The 16,261-nt window shown below is 32.5% G+C and overlaps 3 protein-coding genes and 2 non-coding genes across 7 annotated transcripts; 3 read left to right on the forward strand and 2 right to left on the reverse strand.

Annotated features, from left to right (window-relative positions):
• Positions 1–1,596: 1,596 nt before the first annotated feature.
• Positions 1,597–6,577, forward strand: LOC101267899 (uncharacterized). 2 transcript variants are annotated; one of them, XM_004241158.5, is made up of 4 exons: positions 1,597–3,675; positions 3,858–3,963; positions 5,974–6,053; positions 6,271–6,577. In XM_004241158.5, exons 1-3 carry the CDS (start codon positions 3,564–3,566, stop codon positions 6,050–6,052), a joined length of 297 nt encoding a protein of 98 aa, XP_004241206.1. In that variant the 5' UTR covers positions 1,597–3,563; the 3' UTR covers position 6,053; positions 6,271–6,577. The 2 variants fall into 2 exon arrangements, 1 of the variants encoding a protein (XP_004241206.1); XR_011221535.1 differs by lacking the exons at positions 5,974–6,053; positions 6,271–6,577 and adding an exon at positions 4,472–4,528 and having other exon boundaries at positions 3,419–3,675; positions 3,858–4,356.
• Positions 6,578–7,236: 659 nt separating this feature from the next.
• TRNAS-AGA (transfer RNA serine (anticodon AGA)) lies at positions 7,237–7,318 on the forward strand. Its single transcript has one exon. It is a non-coding gene; the product is annotated as a tRNA-Ser (tRNA).
• A 2,754-nt stretch (positions 7,319–10,072) lies between these two features.
• On the forward strand, positions 10,073–13,182 carry LOC101267414 (uncharacterized). Of its 2 annotated transcripts, none has more exons than XM_004241157.3 (6): positions 10,073–10,345; positions 11,307–11,397; positions 11,984–12,129; positions 12,219–12,294; positions 12,379–12,446; positions 12,840–13,182. In XM_004241157.3, exons 1-5 carry the CDS (start codon positions 10,253–10,255, stop codon positions 12,393–12,395), a joined length of 423 nt encoding a protein of 140 aa, XP_004241205.1. In that variant the 5' UTR covers positions 10,073–10,252; the 3' UTR covers positions 12,396–12,446; positions 12,840–13,182. The 2 variants fall into 2 exon arrangements, with proteins under 2 accessions (XP_004241205.1, XP_004241204.1); XM_004241156.5 differs by having other exon boundaries at positions 10,077–10,345; positions 11,954–12,129.
• Positions 13,183–14,930: 1,748 nt separating this feature from the next.
• On the reverse strand, positions 14,931–15,766 carry LOC101267125 (thylakoid lumenal 15 kDa protein 1, chloroplastic). The gene has a single exon (XM_010324035.4). It carries the CDS (start codon positions 15,648–15,650, stop codon positions 15,000–15,002), a length of 651 nt encoding a protein of 216 aa, XP_010322337.1. The 5' UTR covers positions 15,651–15,766; the 3' UTR covers positions 14,931–14,999.
• TRNAD-GUC (transfer RNA aspartic acid (anticodon GUC)) lies at positions 15,740–15,811 on the reverse strand. The gene has a single exon. It is a non-coding gene; the product is annotated as a tRNA-Asp (tRNA).
• Positions 15,812–16,261: the final 450 nt, after the last annotated feature.

Raw genomic sequence — 16,261 nt, forward strand, 5'->3', positions numbered from 1 at the left:
GGCAAATTTTTCAAATTCCCAAATACTAGAAAAAACTAGTATTTGGGCCAAATTTCATTATTTGGAAAGTTTTAGAAATTCAATTTTTACCCTTAACTTTTTATTTTACAAAAATAATATATTTATTGACACCAACCAAAGCTCCCTTCTACATGCATTCTTTTAATTTCATACATTCCTTTATTATAATTAGTCTTAATGAACTAGCTACTAAATAAAACATGAAAATTGCATTTATTTATTTTGGTAGATAAATATTACGTTGTTGATGTTGGTCTACGGAACACAAGAGGATTTTTAGCTCCATTCATTGGAATGCGCTATCATTTGCAGGACTACTGAGGAAGTGAAAGAGAGCCTAAGAATGGAAAAGAGCTATTTAACTATAAACATACTTCTCTGTGCAATGTATTGAAAGAACTTTTGGTACATGAAAAAGTAGATTAAGAATACTAAGACAAGGCATGAACAACTATGAATGTGACATGCAAGTGAAAATAGTAATTGCTTGCGCTGTATTGCATAATTTTTTACGTGAACACCAAAGTAGTGATGAAATATTTAATGAAAATGAAAATGATGATATGTTTGTTGATGAAAGTGACGAACTACTGGCTCAGGGTAACAACATCGCTTCATCTTCTCGATCGTCTGATTCGAAAATATAAGCTCATCGAGAAGAGATTGTTCATAAAATGTGGGAAGATTATATTAAAGAATAGATTGAACTCTTTCAGATGAGAAAACATATGTTCTTCAGTGATTGCAATATTTATTTCCTTTTGTTTTCTTCTCTTTTTTCCCCGAATTTATATTAGTTGTATTTTCATTATCATGATTTGTACCAAAACCTTTTCACTATACGAATATTTACTGTAATGATTCTTGTTGATTTGTTGCGGAAGTCATAAATCTTGTTACGTGAGATTTCTATTGTGTTATGTAATACAAATTTATGGTTAGTTTGATAGTTTTAGAAACTTATGTGTATAAATCATATTTCTTAAAAAAATGAAATATGTTTCTCAAATTCTATGGCCAAACACATGGTAAAATTTCACCCAAATTTTCATCCAAATAATATTTGCCAAAAATATTTGAATATCTATGGCCAAACGCTAGCTTAGTGTTTAATTTATGAATGAAAAATGTTTTTGAGGAACATCTTTTATTTTTACTAGAGTAGAAAATAATTTACAAAACTGAAAAAAAAAATTTATAATTTTTTTTTTTGGGTAGTGGTGGTGGGGGTGTGGGGGGATAGTGGGGGTGGGGGCAAAGGGAATGGGTAGGAGTGAAAAAATAAAAATTTGAAGTTGATAGTATTTTTAAAAAATAAAATTAATTTTTTTGGGGGTTGGGGGTGGGGGTGGGGGGTGGGGGGTAGGGGGGCTGGCCAAGGAGAGGTAGGAGTTTAAAAATAAAAATTTAAAGTTGAAAATATTTTTAAAAAGCAAAATTAATTTTTTGAGGAGGGGGTTAGGGGGAGGGTGGTCAGGGATCGAGTGAAAAAATAAAATTTTGAAATTGAATTTTTTTTAAAAATTGATGTTTTTTCCAAAAAAAAAATGTAATTTAAATTTGGAGGAGAACTTTGGAAAATGTTTTTCTTAATTTTTGAAGGGAAGTCATTTTCCTTAATTATGAGGAAAATGAGTTGATTTGAAAAACATTTTCCAAAACTTTTGCCCCTGAGAAAATTGAAAAACATTTTCCAGAAAATATTTTCCTTCATACCAAACACACTCTTAATTTTCAAAATTCTTAATCAAAGGTTTAAATTTTCTTATGTAACTATACTTACTCATATACTTTTATGTGTATATGTTTGATCGACTTCGGAATACAATTTTTTTTAAATAAAATCTTGTTTTATATATAAATAAGGTAAATACATAAAATAAGTAATGATGAAAGTTTTAGAAGGCTTTATTCTTTTTTGGTAGGACAAACACAATCATCATATCATATAAAAGTAAAATATGAATATTAAAATTTAATATTTCTAAAAATAATATATCATTTATTATATTAATCAATGATTAATAAAATAGAGCATGCGTTAACTTTCTCTTGTATGCGTCAACCACAAACATTATTAGTCTCATCATGAAATAGCAAAACGTAAATAACATATATGGTCTCATCATGAAATGACTGAAACTATATTATTCCTTCACTAAGAATTAAACTCGAGTACTTTACTACTATATATGTGCTATTAGCCTATTACCATATAACATCTTGAACAAAGTGTTTTAATTTAAAATTATTTTTAGTGTGTTTTTATTAATCTATAATATAATTAAGTTAATTGCATAAATAGTTTTATTTTCTTTAATTATGTGGCTTAATAAGTTGTAAAATTATATGTATTTGTTATTTGAGGCTGATGTATATAATTAAAAGAAATGACATAGTTTATGTGATTAACTTAAGCCCCTACTAGATAAATGAAAAAAACATGCATCCTCCCTTCCCAACAATTAAAAATGTCGATTTAAAATGCTTTATTAGGGGTTGTATTAGATCTTGGGAAACTTACATAAATTTACTAGTTTAGGAGTTAATTACTTAAAGACACTTGATTTACAATATTACATATTTTACTAAATTTTGGTGCCTGCAAATACGTCGAAATACATGTATATCAGATACATGAGGTTAAATTCGTGTAATTTGTTCTAGATATATTGTAGATATAATACATAAATATGACCCTTAACTTGGCGTCAATTGACAATTATGACCTTCAACTTTGGGTGTGCACAAGTAGACACTTAAACTTGTATAAAATTGAGCAAATGAACACATTCGCTGTAGATGACAATTTTGTACTCTACGTGGCATCCTACGTGTATTATGTCATGTAGGATACTTATGTTTACTTGTTCAATTTTATAATTGTTTAAATTTCTACTCGTGCGCATTCAAAGTTGGATTCGTTGACGCCAACTTAAAAGTCATGTTTATGTATTATGCCTAGATTATATCTCATATATTTAGTCGCATGTATCTGAAATACACATATATTTAAGGCATAATATATATTGAACCCTAAACTTGACTTCAAATTCTAACTTTGAACTCGAACTTTCATAATACACAAACAGACACTTTAACTATCAAACTTTTAAATGAATAAATACATGAGTCGTACATGACAAAATCCTACATAGGACAAAAAATGACATGTAGGACGTGCGTGTCTATTTGTTCAACTTTATACAAGTTTAAGTGTCTACTTGTGCAAACCCAAAATTCGTAGACATATATATAATTTGAAACTAAGTTAAAAGACATATTTATGTATTATGCCTATATTTAACATATATATGAATCACTCAAAATACATATAAACGTGGATATACATGCGGCCCAACAATTCTTCTAATACCAACTTCCAACCCGATCCACTAGTTCGGATCTGTCAATGACCAAAACTTTTCCAATAAGCTTTTCCTTTTTACCTCTATCATCTACGCACGAGTGTATCTTTTCCGTTTATCGTTTCCACAAGCAAACTGATCAATTGATTTTTCGGCATTAACCCATCGGCGAAGATGAAGAAGGAGGATACCGTGAAGCTAATCAGCCGTGAAGGTTTTGAATTCATCATTGATAAGAAGGCTGCTATGGTTTCTCAGACTATTCGTAACATGCTCACTTCTCCAGGTCAATTTCCCTTTGTTCAATTTCAATTAGGGCTTTTTTGGGGTCCATTGCGATTTAATTTAATAATCGTTGTAATTGCAGCAGAAATGTGATTCCCTTGATTGGTGCGATTGTTATTTTCTGTTTGGTGTTTGATTGTAATTGGGATGTGATTGTAACTATTTGTAATTTGCTTGTTACAGGGAGTTTTGCTGAGACAGAGCATGGGCAAGTGACTTTCCCGGAGATTAACACCACCATTCTTGAGAAGATCTGCCAGTACTTTTACTGGTCCCTTCAATATGCAAGGTCATATCTTACATTTAATTTAAACACCATAAATTACTGCTATGGTTGTCCTGTGTTGATTTCTTAGTTATATAAATATAGAATTCAGGTTTACCCCTTTAATTCAGAAGGACTTATAACTACATTGGGCATTATTTTTTCATATGTACGATTTGACTGTTTTTTCTCGAGTCCAGGGTCAATTAGAAACACCCTCTCTGCCGTTGAGGTCGGGGATAAGGTCTATGTACACTCTATCCTTCTTAGACCCCAACTTTGAAGGACTACACCAAGTACGTTGTTGTAATTTGATGTATGAGCAAGGAGCCTAACTGACAATAGTTGAAAATCCATGAGCATGTAGGGGTGTGGCCTAGTAGTCAATGAAGTGGGTTGAGAGCCATGAAGTCTCAGGTGACCAAAACATTAGGTTATTTCTTTCCATTTGTCCCGTCCTAGCCCTAGTGGAACATAGTTACCGAGTCCCTTTTGCTGATGGAGTGGCAGGTATCCCCTGAAATTATTGCAGGTGTGCTCAAGCTGTCCTGGACCCCATGGTTATAAAAAAATAAAAACCATTATATTGGTATGTTTTTATCCATGTTTTAGGCTTTTCAGATGTTTCTGGTTTAGTAATTTGTGAGCCCTAAGAGGAGCATTTGCATTATTGTGTTTTTGATGTTCAATATTTTCGATAGCATACATAGTTTTAGATCTGAGAGCTCCTCGCGGTTATATGAAATAGCTGTAAATAGGACATGCTCATGAACTTGTATTCATCTATGTAAAGCATCTTTGAGGTTGCCTTCATATTGATCATGATATATATTTTTGTCTTTGCTAGGTTCCAATATGTGGTAAACTAGATTGTAGTTTCTTTTTGGTCCTAAACGGTGGTCCTAAGTTTTGCTTGCATTTGCTTTAAAAATAGTCAGGGTTAGAAATCCTAAGTTGCTGCTGAAATGTAGTTTTGAAATTTATCACTGGGTGAAATGAGGGCATATGTGGCTTCTAGGTTTATATTCATGGAAATTTGGGAAGTATGCAGGATTATGCAACTTCATCAAGGAGGGTCTCAGATTTTATTAAGTAGGCTCAAAGAAATGAATGAGTAGGGTTGCAGTGTAGAACCAATGGAACAATGCAAACTCAACAGGCCTTTCACCACTTGTCTTAATTTTTCAGCAAGTAGTCTCAGAAATGAATAAGTAGGGTAGTATTCTACAACCAAACTCAAAGAAATGAATGATTAGGGTTGCAGTATATTACCAAAACAACAATGCAAAATCAAGAGACTGTCAACCACTAAGACTTCCTTTTTACCAAGTAGGCTTGAAATGAAGAGATAGCCCTGCAGTGTGCAACCAAAAGAACAGGGTGATTCTGAGACTTATGTCCTCTTCAACTTCTTATTATGATGTTTTTTCTTACTGAAAATTTACAGTTTTGGGAACTTTTTGGTGTTACTATCCATTGTGGTACAACTACCTGCTTCCTTGACTTCCTTGTAGCACTGAGGAGGAGAGCATTGAATTTTTTATATAAGACGGTTACCACTTCAAAACTTAATTTAAGATGATGCTTTACTGAATCGAATTTTGCTTCATCTACAATGTTTGGGGAAACCATTTGTTTTGGTCCATATGGTAGATAATTTATTGTAAATTAGAGATTTTCACACAGATAGTGGTGCATGCTCAAGTAGCACATAGTTTTTTCCAGTATCTTGCTGCTTTTTTGTTCTGTTGTAACATCTATATGAGTTAGTGAGCTAGCTTCTAATAGATCTCTTCCAGTATCTTGCTGCTTTTTTGTTCTGTTGTAACATCTCTATGAGTTAGTGAGCTAGCTTCTAATAGATCTCAAGTGTTCCTGGTTTTGTTGTGGATCACAATCTGGAAGCCCCAAACATGAACTATTATTGAGTATTGATACTCCTATCCTTTTGATCTTATGAAGCAACTCCTTCCACTTCTTATATGCAGTTGATTTTGTTTGGTTGTACTTATATGGATTTTTTTTCATCTGCAGTGGCAAGGAAACAGAATTCCATATTGAGCCTGAGATCACATTGGAATTGATGATGGCTGCCAATTATTTGCACACCTGAGGTATTACTTCTTCTCCTTGGGGTAAAATTCCTGATTGTACAGTGTTTCCTTATTCTTTCTTGGTAATACTTTACGAGCCAAAGATTCACATATCTGATCTATCATCTTTATAATCTTTTGTGCAATTGAATCTTTTCTGTTGCCATTTATAACTGTTTTATGTTTCATTTCTTGATTACCTCCCTAGTTTGTTCGCAACTGAGTGTACATTTCCCAGGAACAATATTACTTTGGGGCCCTAAGGTATAGAAGTTTGGAAAAAGCATCAAATTGCCATTGGAGCTGGTAGGATGTTGATATTTTTAGTTGTTTCTGACGTTGGCACTGTAACTTTTGGTACATATGTTGTCTTCTTCTGCTGGAGAATGTAATAGTATTAAGACAATTTGGGGCCTCAGTTTTATCTGTTCCATGGTTAACCCATTTTAACAGCAGAATTTATCCCCGTGTGGATGAATGTTCATGTATCATGCGGTACTTGAATTTTTAAGGCTCTATATACTTGATGTGTTTAGATGCTTGAAGGGCTACTTGAGATCCTCTTTTAAACCTTTCTTATACTACTAGTAATCTGTCCCCGTTTTATTGACAATTGTTGTTTGTGATCGATCAACACACACCTATAATCCCTCCAATCTCAAATTTTAATTGCTTACTCTTAACGCGAAAAAAAAAAAAGGAAAGAAGGGGAAGGGCTACTAGCATCAATGGTGTTACTTTCACGGTTCAAATAAGCAACGTGAAACAACATTACCTTAGTAAATGCTTTATGAGTCGGACAACCTTATTTACGATCGTTGTCTTCAAGAAGACCTCATGTGATGTGAGGATTATGATCCTCTAAATAAAACACATCTACTAGTTTTAAACTTTTACATTTCTCCTTTTTGTTTTGTTTGTTGTGTAGAGGACACGTCCAATAAATGGAATAATACACGACGTTTTGTTTACTGTTATATTCGATGCGCCGGCAAACACACAAATGTAAATCTACGGAATCATATTCAAGTCAATTTTTACGCATTCTGTTTAATGTTGTCATACTTGCTATGTTCTACTAGGATGTATCGATCTTATTTAAGGCTTGGCAACCGAATCAGTATATTACATTCTTACAATTTACATTTCTTTTTCTTCTGTTGTGTGATGGATAATAAACTGATGTGGTAACACATGGCCAAAAGTGGACGTGCCGGAGTGGTTATCGGGCATGACTAGAAATCATGTGGGCTCTGCCCGCGCAGGTTCGAATCCTGCCGTCCACGTTCTTTTATTTTTAATGTATATATTAAAAATTCAAACTTAATTTATTTATTAAAAAAATGTTCAAATGATAGATTTTGAATCAAGTTTAGATAAATCGCAATATAATTACAAACTCTAACTCATAAAATTTTAAATCTTACATCGATTTAATTAATATGCTGGGATGGATCTTTTGAGATATATTTTGAAGGGGTGGAGGAGGACGTTTTGTTAGTTTGTGTTGATTCGATGAATGGTAGTGCTATTTGAGATTTTTTAAGAAATGTATATAAATTGAAAACATGGAAGAGAAAATGGGGTCAGCACTAAGAAAAAAAGAAAAGGGACTATCACTGGTGATTTATCTCTTACATGTCTCTGTTTTTTTTTAATTGATTTATAGATAAGCTTTTTAACGTTGTTAATTGCCTCAAATACACTAGCTTTTAATAATTAAAATATATATATCTCAGTAATGAGGAAAGCCACATATATATTGGACCCTTTTCGATTGTTCTAACATTTTTATATTTAAACCTTTTTCATAGGTAGGGGTCATCATTAATCAAAGGGACAAATTTTCTATTGTCTTGTGCACAAAAAATATTATGAAAATTGACTCTACCAAGACAAGAGAGCCAGCCATATATTATATTTTATATATATATATATATATATATATATATATAAATCTCTATGTGTGTAAGAGATAAGAAAAAGGATGGGTATCAAATCTTGAAGTGTAGAAAAATCTATTTAATTCTTTCAATGTAATCTATATTCAGATAAGGTGGGCGTTTAGTTTATACTGAATTATACATATGGAATTATACTTATTTTTTTCTAAACAATGTTTGATTTACAAACTCTTTTTCACAGATTATTCTTTTTTGGTAATTGGTTTATTCTGCAAGTTATATAATTAATGTTTATGGGATAGCTTAACTATCCGTTTGTTGAATTTTCCTGCAAAATATGAAACTCCGAAATTGATAGTTCTAACTCTATTTCGACAAATATTTGATGACGGTTTAGCTAAAAAGTTCAAATATAGTAGAAAATCTAAAAAATGAAATACTTACGATTGTTTGGTAGACTGTATAAGAATAATGTTCAATATAATGTATTAGTAATATTTGCATTAGTTTTACACAGTATAAGAATAATGTTCAATATAATGTATTAGTAATATTTGCATTAGTTATACATAGTATATTTCTTATGCTTTGTTTGGTTGGTGTACGAAAAAATAATATGTATTGTATAAAAATATTTATTTACAAAAGTAACGTCCACAATTATGACAGAAAAGATGTAAAAGCGTTTTGAGGGGTGATTGGATCTTTAACCATATTAATACATGTATAAGATTCCTTTCACTATTACTAATACCTAGGTATTCATGGTATTAGTAATGCACTTCAATACACTATAAAGTGTATAACTAATGCAAGCTTTAGTTATATATTATCACGAAAAATATACAAACAAAAAACTACTAATACACAAAGCTAATATATGCATTATTTTTACTCTACCAAACAATCTTATTTATCCTTCACTTTTTTCTAAATTTATTATAAAATAATTGAATGAATCAAATTAAAAGACAATATAACTTGATACAAAACACCATTAGCTATAATGAGCCTTGTGCAAATATAAATCAGCCGAATATTTTATTGCCTCTAATAATATATAATTGTATCTCTCACAAATTTGTAGATGAATATTAATTATTTTACTCTAATTTTTTATATTAAATTGATTCCAAAATTAAAACGTGATTCGATCATCAAACTACTTTGTATTATATAGTAGGGGTCCATAATAGTGATTGTTGTGGTTTTGCAAAATTGTTTTCTACAAAATGTGACACCACACGATTTTTTTATTTTTTTTTATAAAATAAAGTTTAAAGATACCAAAAATAATTCAAGATTAGGATATTTTAGAATCTGAAAAAGAAGGCATGAAAGAGAAACTTACAGTATCAACTAAGAAAAGAATATTTGGATAGTATTTTATTGATATTAAAACAAAAAATATTTAAATTTGAAGTCAAAGTTAAAAATCAATACTCCATCTATTTTATATTAATTTGTCCCTATTGATATGATACAATCCTAAACTTACCTCATTACCCATATTTTAGAACTTTTAATTTGACCTTTTACTACTTTGTGTGATTATTTAATATTATTGTATGGTTGAATTTGAAGATAAAATGAACAAAATATAATATTTCATGAGATAAATTATGTCATTTCAGTATCTCCGTTTGAAATCAATACGCTTAATCAAATATAAAATGAAAAAATCTCACTATATCTCAGAATTATTATCTAGAATAGGAAATTATTCTACTATAAAAAATAGTTAATAAAGAGAATTTACTTTGCTAAAATGAAGTGAAATTCTATTTTTGGTATATAAATCAAGTAAACAAAATAGTAACTTTTAATATAAGAAAAATGCACAAGTACTCCTTAAATTTATGCTTGAAATTTCAGCGACACACTTATATTATACTAAAATTTTAAACTTATTTAATAAACAATTTTTTATTCCTTTTTGGCCAACGTGATACTATCTCGTGATTTCAGTACATTTTTTCAAGCTAGTGCGCGAAAAGTGATAAAAAATTATTTTTAAAATAAATTCAAAAAATAATAAAATTTTAATATAATATAAGTGTCTCTATAAAATTTCGGACATAGATCGAAAAACTTATGCATTTTTTTTTAATATATGAATCAAAGCAAAATGAATAGGAGTAATAGTAACGTAATCAATTTATGTAGAGCTTTCAAGATTTCACTATTTATTTTTTCCCGGGTTCTTTTTTTTCCTCAAAATTCTCATATACTTATTCCCTACTATACAAAAATCTGCATCTTCAATTATTTTATATAGAGAAAAAATCTTCGTTCGGTACTTTACCTTTCTCTTCAATGGAAAAAAGTAGTAAGAAGAAGCAAGTGGGTTCTGCTGATGTTTCTGCTTCCACTGGTATTTTCTCTTCAATTTTCCCACCACCATCTAAGGTACTTATTCCTTATAAGAACAAAATTAGAGTATTATATATGATTTGACTTAATACTAAAGTTTATTGTTGAATAATTCAATGGAATAAGAATTTGGGAATTTGGGGTCAAGGGTTTGATTATATGATTCCAAGTTATTGTTATGTGTCTAACTGAAAATAGAAGTAGAAATAAGATGCAATTTGCTAATGAAGTAGTGGAAAGATATGGGTTTGTTTTTACTAATGAGAATATGGCAATTCCATCAATTTCTGTGAACCAGAGAAACTATGTTATCTAATTTCTGTGATAGAAACCTGTGAATGAAATGTTAGAGGTGGTTTATGGGTATCTAATGGATTATACTCCAATTTGTGCTATTACTTTCTCCTTGTGGAATAGTTGATGTGGGTGCTTGTGGCAGAGTTAATTGGTAGTTATGTTGGTGGAAGATGGCACGTACCTTGTGGAACAGTTGATGTGCGTGCAAAATTTGTGATCAATACAACTTGTACTCTTGTAGTTAAGGGTGTTGCGATTTCGATCATTTCAGATATACAATCAAATTCAGATACATAAGAATTTGGGAATTGGGGTCAAGGGATCTTTCGATGTTCTTGTAGTTGAGGGATTGCAATTTCATAGCATTGGAGAGATAAAGGATTTCTTAGCTTTTCTTTGTTGGGAAGGTTTGGTAAGTAACGCAGAGTCAACTTGAATTCCTAACCAAAATCTGACAATTCTTTAACTCATGTAAATACCAGAAACTCTGTTTCTAAATTTTTATGATTATGTCATAAGTCATGACTTGTGATAGTTGTAACAATATAGAAGTTTAAGCTGAAAAAAGTGTTTTTGATGGTCAACTAGGAAAGTAATTGTGATAGTTTGAAATAGCATAGCATCGATCTGCTTGTGTGTTCTCCTTTTTGAAAATAAAAGTAGTAGTTATTGAACTATCTCATCTTCCACATTCCTGTAGGTTATGGGAAGGAAAGCTTCGGCAGCTGAACTCATACAATCTCTGGAGAAACAGTCGTCTGGTTGTAGGGCATGGAACAAATCAGCTACAGGTGTCTTATCACTTGTGATCTCTCTCTTTTCCGCATCGTCATTCCTCCTCTCTTTGTTTCACCTCATTTAATTTGTGTTATTTTCCAATCTATATTTACACGGGACTCTTGGAGAATCATTGTTATGCTTCACATACTTGATTCTACCGACATAAGATAAACCTATAACATATAAGAGATTCTCAGACACCTCTTTCCATTCCCATCACAATCAATTGGTCACACACTTGATCTGTATTTTTTGTGGTATAAATCCAAACAAAGCCTTAACTCTGTAACTTGTAGTAAGAGTATGAGTAGGCTATAAATGAAAGATGTATGTCTCCGCGTAATAATGATGAGCTTTTATACACTGGAAAACCGATGTGTTGGTTTACCACTACAATCAGTTTCTTTTATCAGTTCTATAATCATGAACAGTTGTTTTCAATCCTAGGTTCTAACTTGTGGTAACTTGATGCTTTTGCTTGTATATTCGGCATTCACACTGAGATAGCAATACTTTTATTGTGAGATATGTGATAAAGTAGTGTCTGAAACATACATCCTTGAGCAGCTTACGTGACGAAAAATAAACAAGGTGCAGGGCATTGCAGATCCAGTAAGGAACATGAGTCACTTTTTCAAGATAGAGGGGAAACATGTCCACTAAGTTCTTCTCTCTTATATGGTGGTCAAGAGGACATGTACATCAAATCATCTGATGCTCATAAAACTCTATCATATACTTCTGTGAGTTCTTTTGCTTATAATCATCTTCATAATTTAAAATATGCAATGTGATAAGCTAACTCCTTTTGATGTACTTTTAAACATTTCAGTACAAGAAGGAAGGAGGAGAATACGATTATAGTGGAAACACCCAATACAGTGCATCTAGAGGAAACTGGTGGCAAGGTATGCATGTTGTTAATTATATTGCAATTGTTGCAAGTACTCATCAGTGGAAGCTAAGTTTTTTTGCAAAATTCTTGTTTTCAGGGTCACTTTATTACTAGAAACACGGCTTCCGATCCCCCAAGACGTGAATTCCCATTTATTTAGTAGAGGTAAGTTAGTGAGGGACATCAAAAGCTATTCCATTGACCAAATATGCGTCTCTGATGTCGGAACCTTTTATCTTGAAATATTCTAATTTAATTTTAATGCAAATTCTGAACTTGTTATCTTAGTTTTTTCTTATGTTGAACAGCAAAGTTTATGATGATGGTTGTCTACTTCCATATTGCTTACTCTTTTACCCACAAAAAGATTCATGTTGAAACTTGCTCTATTTTAAAGGGGTGGGGGCATTATCATAAAGAATGAAATACGTCGTTTCCAAAAATGTATCTTGTTTTAGCTAAGATGTTGATAATTTCACTTCTTCCTGTAACACCGTGATGTTATTTTGTTGCGCTACAAATGATCATTCGTTCCATAATTTCTTGATTAATTTGCAGGAGTTCTGGAAGTCTTGGAAGCAGGTTGCTATAGATTTGTTGAAGACTACTAGTACGGCCATGTGTTGACAGACTCGAAACTTTTTACTCTGGGATCTCTTGATGGTTATTTGAAACCTTATATGACATGGACCTTTTAAATCTTTTTAGCTCTGTACTGTGCCTTACAAAGCAGGGACTGTGGGAACTATATCTCTATACTCCTTTTAACTCTTCGTATGCAATTAAACGATGTAAATTTCTGAATAAGTTCTTGTCAAGACTTGCATGAATTGGTTCTTTGGAAATCTACTGTGCAATGAACTTGCATCGCCTATTCTGAATAAGATTGATGGTTGATATATGTATGGGTCTGATGGCTTGAAATTCTATTTATTTTTATTATACATAATAGAACTGAAGAACATATTACCTCACCTCTTTGCTGACAGTGATAGCAAGGTAATAAGAATTTGGCAATGATTGAGCTACAAAGTATAAAAACAACAGAATTGGCAATGAAGTTAGAGACTTTCTTTTCTAAAGACGTAATACCTTCTTCAAAGAGAAAAAGAAAAATCCACTTTAGTGATAAATATTCAACCAAGTAAAGGAAGGCAAAACTATAGATATATATGAATTAGATCCAGCAGCTAACATCAACTGGTTTAATGGCGCCTGTCTTGCATCATTAAGGACAATTCGAAGTCCCAACCTTGAGCTATAAAAGGTAAAAAAATTCCAGATTCAAGAATGTGCAACCCTTGATCCAACTGCAAATTAGCAAAATCCAGGCTTGCTGCTCTTTTATTCATTGCCATTGCTGTTTTTATTCTTTAGGCCTAATATCCTGTTTCTGTGCAAGAGGAATGATGAAAGATGTAGTGTGTTGAAGCTCACAAGATCCATAGATACAGTTGGACCATCAATGCAGAGCTTTGTTGCAGCACTTGGGTTGGTGGAGTTTAAGGGCAGGCCGAGATAGAGTGCCATGATAAAGCGCGAGTTCATTCTACTATGTCATCTAAAGCTGATACGTGGATGCTGGTTGAGCTCAATTTTGCACTTCTACCATCACTCTTTAGCAGGGAGTGAAGGCCAGGACTTATTATCATCTTTCTTCTAGTTTTTAATCATGTAAAAGCTGATAAACCGAAAACTGAAGACCCCATTTCATTTCAGAGGCAATATACTGAAAACTTGTGACTTTGCAAAATGAAGGAATAAGAAGATAACAACACTTTGCCAGTATAATGGCTCGGTGGCAGTTCCATTCAATAAGGACCTAGGAAGCATGCTAATGGAGGCATGTGTGAATCTCCAATATTCCTCTGAATAGGAAATGTTGAGGACTGATTGTACCACAACATCAACCCGTGATCATGGAATACTTTTTGGATCACACAACAATAAGAATCGGACAAGCATAATTCACAAACAATCAAAAAATATAATCTAGTTTCATTCTTACCAGATCAGATTGATGTGTGGCGACCATCTCACTCAAAATGTAGTCTTTACCATTCAATGAGATCGATTAGGATAGCTAGTTATGGCAGCGTGATATCTCCTTCATCTTTGACACGTGCAAACTTGTTAAATTGTTGGATTTGGAATCCTTCAACATTGATGGTACTTCTCGCAGTGAAATACAATCTCTAATTCATACAAGATACTTTGCTGCTCGAGCTAATGCTAGTTCAACTTCCTCCTTTATAGCTAAGCTTTGGAATCTTGAACCTTTTGTCATAAAACAGGGCTAAAGCGGAGACTGATATTACCTACTTCCCTTCAAGATTCCAAAGGTTAACCATAACGGAAGTAATTGAATCATTAGTTTGAGCAACAAAGTAGCTTAAATGGATTATTAGAGATTGTATTACATTGAAGTAAGTGCTAACAATGTTAAAGGATTTCAAATCATCATCTTAACAAGTCTTTAACTATCATAGACACAAGAGATATCAAGCCACCATGACAAGCCATCCAAATCAATCTTTGTGCCTTGCAAGTGAACCATAATAATGCAAATACAAGCTATATGGCAATTTGATCGAATATAATCAAACCGAATACGGGTTCTAACTGCTGATGTTTATGTGGAAACTCATGAACAGGTTGAATAGCCAGACTCATATTCAGGGAAAATTATAAGGAGTACAAAGCTTACACTATACAAAGCTATTCGCAAAGCAATGTCTCTCGTGTTGCATTCCCAGTAACTGTATTCAAACCATCAGCAAATTTACAAAGGTATTCTCGTTGATCTTCTCTTAAAGGAACATCGGTGAAATCTGCGCCTTGTATAACGGAACCCTTGAAAGATGTATTCCCCGTTGTAAGTGCTCCTTCCAAATTAGCATTGCTTAAATTGACCTTAGTCACATTAGCTAAGGAGAAATCAGCACCTCTAAGATCCGCATCGGATAGATCAGCACCAGTTAAATCGGCATCAAAGAAGCTAGCTCCGAGTAACTTCGCACCTTTAAAGTTAGCTTGTCTGAGTATTGAAGTTTTAAAATCTTGTTTGATTAAACTTTTACCACTAAAATCCTTCCCTGTTAGATCTTGGCCTCTTGTTACTCCAGCACCGTAAGGGCCTCCGCCTTTAAAGGCTAAAGCAGGATCTGAAGCAAAGAAGAGTGAAGCAGAGAGAAGAGCCAGAAAACTTGCTCTTGAGATTGACTCACTTAAAGAGATGAAACCATTTCTCGAAGATTCAGCTGATTTTAGAGAAACCTGTGATGTAGCTTGATGAGTTTGTGGGGGGAAATGAAGTTTTGGATTTGAGGGGAGTTTTGAACAACAGAAGCAGAAGCTGAGAATTGCCATTACTGGTATGAGTGGCTATCAACGGTGAGATTTTTGTTTGTGATAATCTTCAAAAAGAGGAGATAAGAGAGAGTTCGAAAAAAAATTAACGCCGCTGCCGGGGATCGAACCCGGGTCACCCGCGTGACAGGCGGGAATACTTACCACTATACTACAACGACATGTTGTTTACTTAGTGAACTGAATTTCTTTTTAACCCATACAAATAGTCACACTACCATATACAATTTTTTGCATAGATTTATCAAAAACAATTGGTAGAATTTGTGCAAACTTTATCCTCTTTGAACCTTAATATGAGATCACAATAACTCACGATGATTAGTCGACACAGATTCTTAAAAATACACGGCTAATAATAAGGTATATACCTATATAGTTGACTATAGGGGTGTATAAAATCGAATAAAAAATCAAACTAAATCGTAAATCGAGTTAAATAAAAAAAAATGTCTCGACAAGTGATTTGGTTTTATTTGGTTTGGTGTTGGATAAAAAAACCCGACTATATTTGGTTTGGTTTGGTTTGGTTTCAACTATAAAACTCAAATCGAGACCAAACCAACCCGACATAATTATATATATAATTTTAAAATTTTATTTTATACATA

Source organism: Solanum lycopersicum, chromosome 6 (genome assembly GCF_036512215.1).
Source record: "Solanum lycopersicum chromosome 6, SLM_r2.1".
Taxonomy (NCBI): domain Eukaryota; kingdom Viridiplantae; phylum Streptophyta; class Magnoliopsida; order Solanales; family Solanaceae; genus Solanum; species Solanum lycopersicum.

What these genes read in the sequence shown, in the direction of transcription:
- LOC101267899 (XM_004241158.5), top strand. Translation starts at nt 3,564, where the DNA reads ATGAAGAAGGAGGATACCGTGAAGCTAATCAGCCGTGAAGGTTTTGAA. An exon ending in TAACATGCTCACTTCTCCAG is followed by an intron (nt 3,676 to 3,857) that starts GTCAATTTCCCT and finishes TGCTTGTTACAG; the next exon opens with GGAGTTTTGCTGAGACAGAG. An exon ending in TGGTCCCTTCAATATGCAAG is followed by an intron (nt 3,964 to 5,973) that starts GTCATATCTTAC and finishes TTTCATCTGCAG; the next exon opens with TGGCAAGGAAACAGAATTCC.
- LOC101267414 (XM_004241156.5), top strand. Translation starts at nt 10,253, where the DNA reads ATGGAAAAAAGTAGTAAGAAGAAGCAAGTGGGTTCTGCTGATGTTTCT. An exon ending in TTTTCCCACCACCATCTAAG is followed by an intron (nt 10,346 to 11,306) that starts GTACTTATTCCT and finishes ACATTCCTGTAG; the next exon opens with GTTATGGGAAGGAAAGCTTC. An exon ending in AAACTCTATCATATACTTCT is followed by an intron (nt 12,130 to 12,218) that starts GTGAGTTCTTTT and finishes TAAACATTTCAG; the next exon opens with TACAAGAAGGAAGGAGGAGA.
- LOC101267125 (XM_010324035.4), bottom strand. Translation starts at nt 15,650, where the DNA reads ATGGCAATTCTCAGCTTCTGCTTCTGTTGTTCAAAACTCCCCTCAAAT.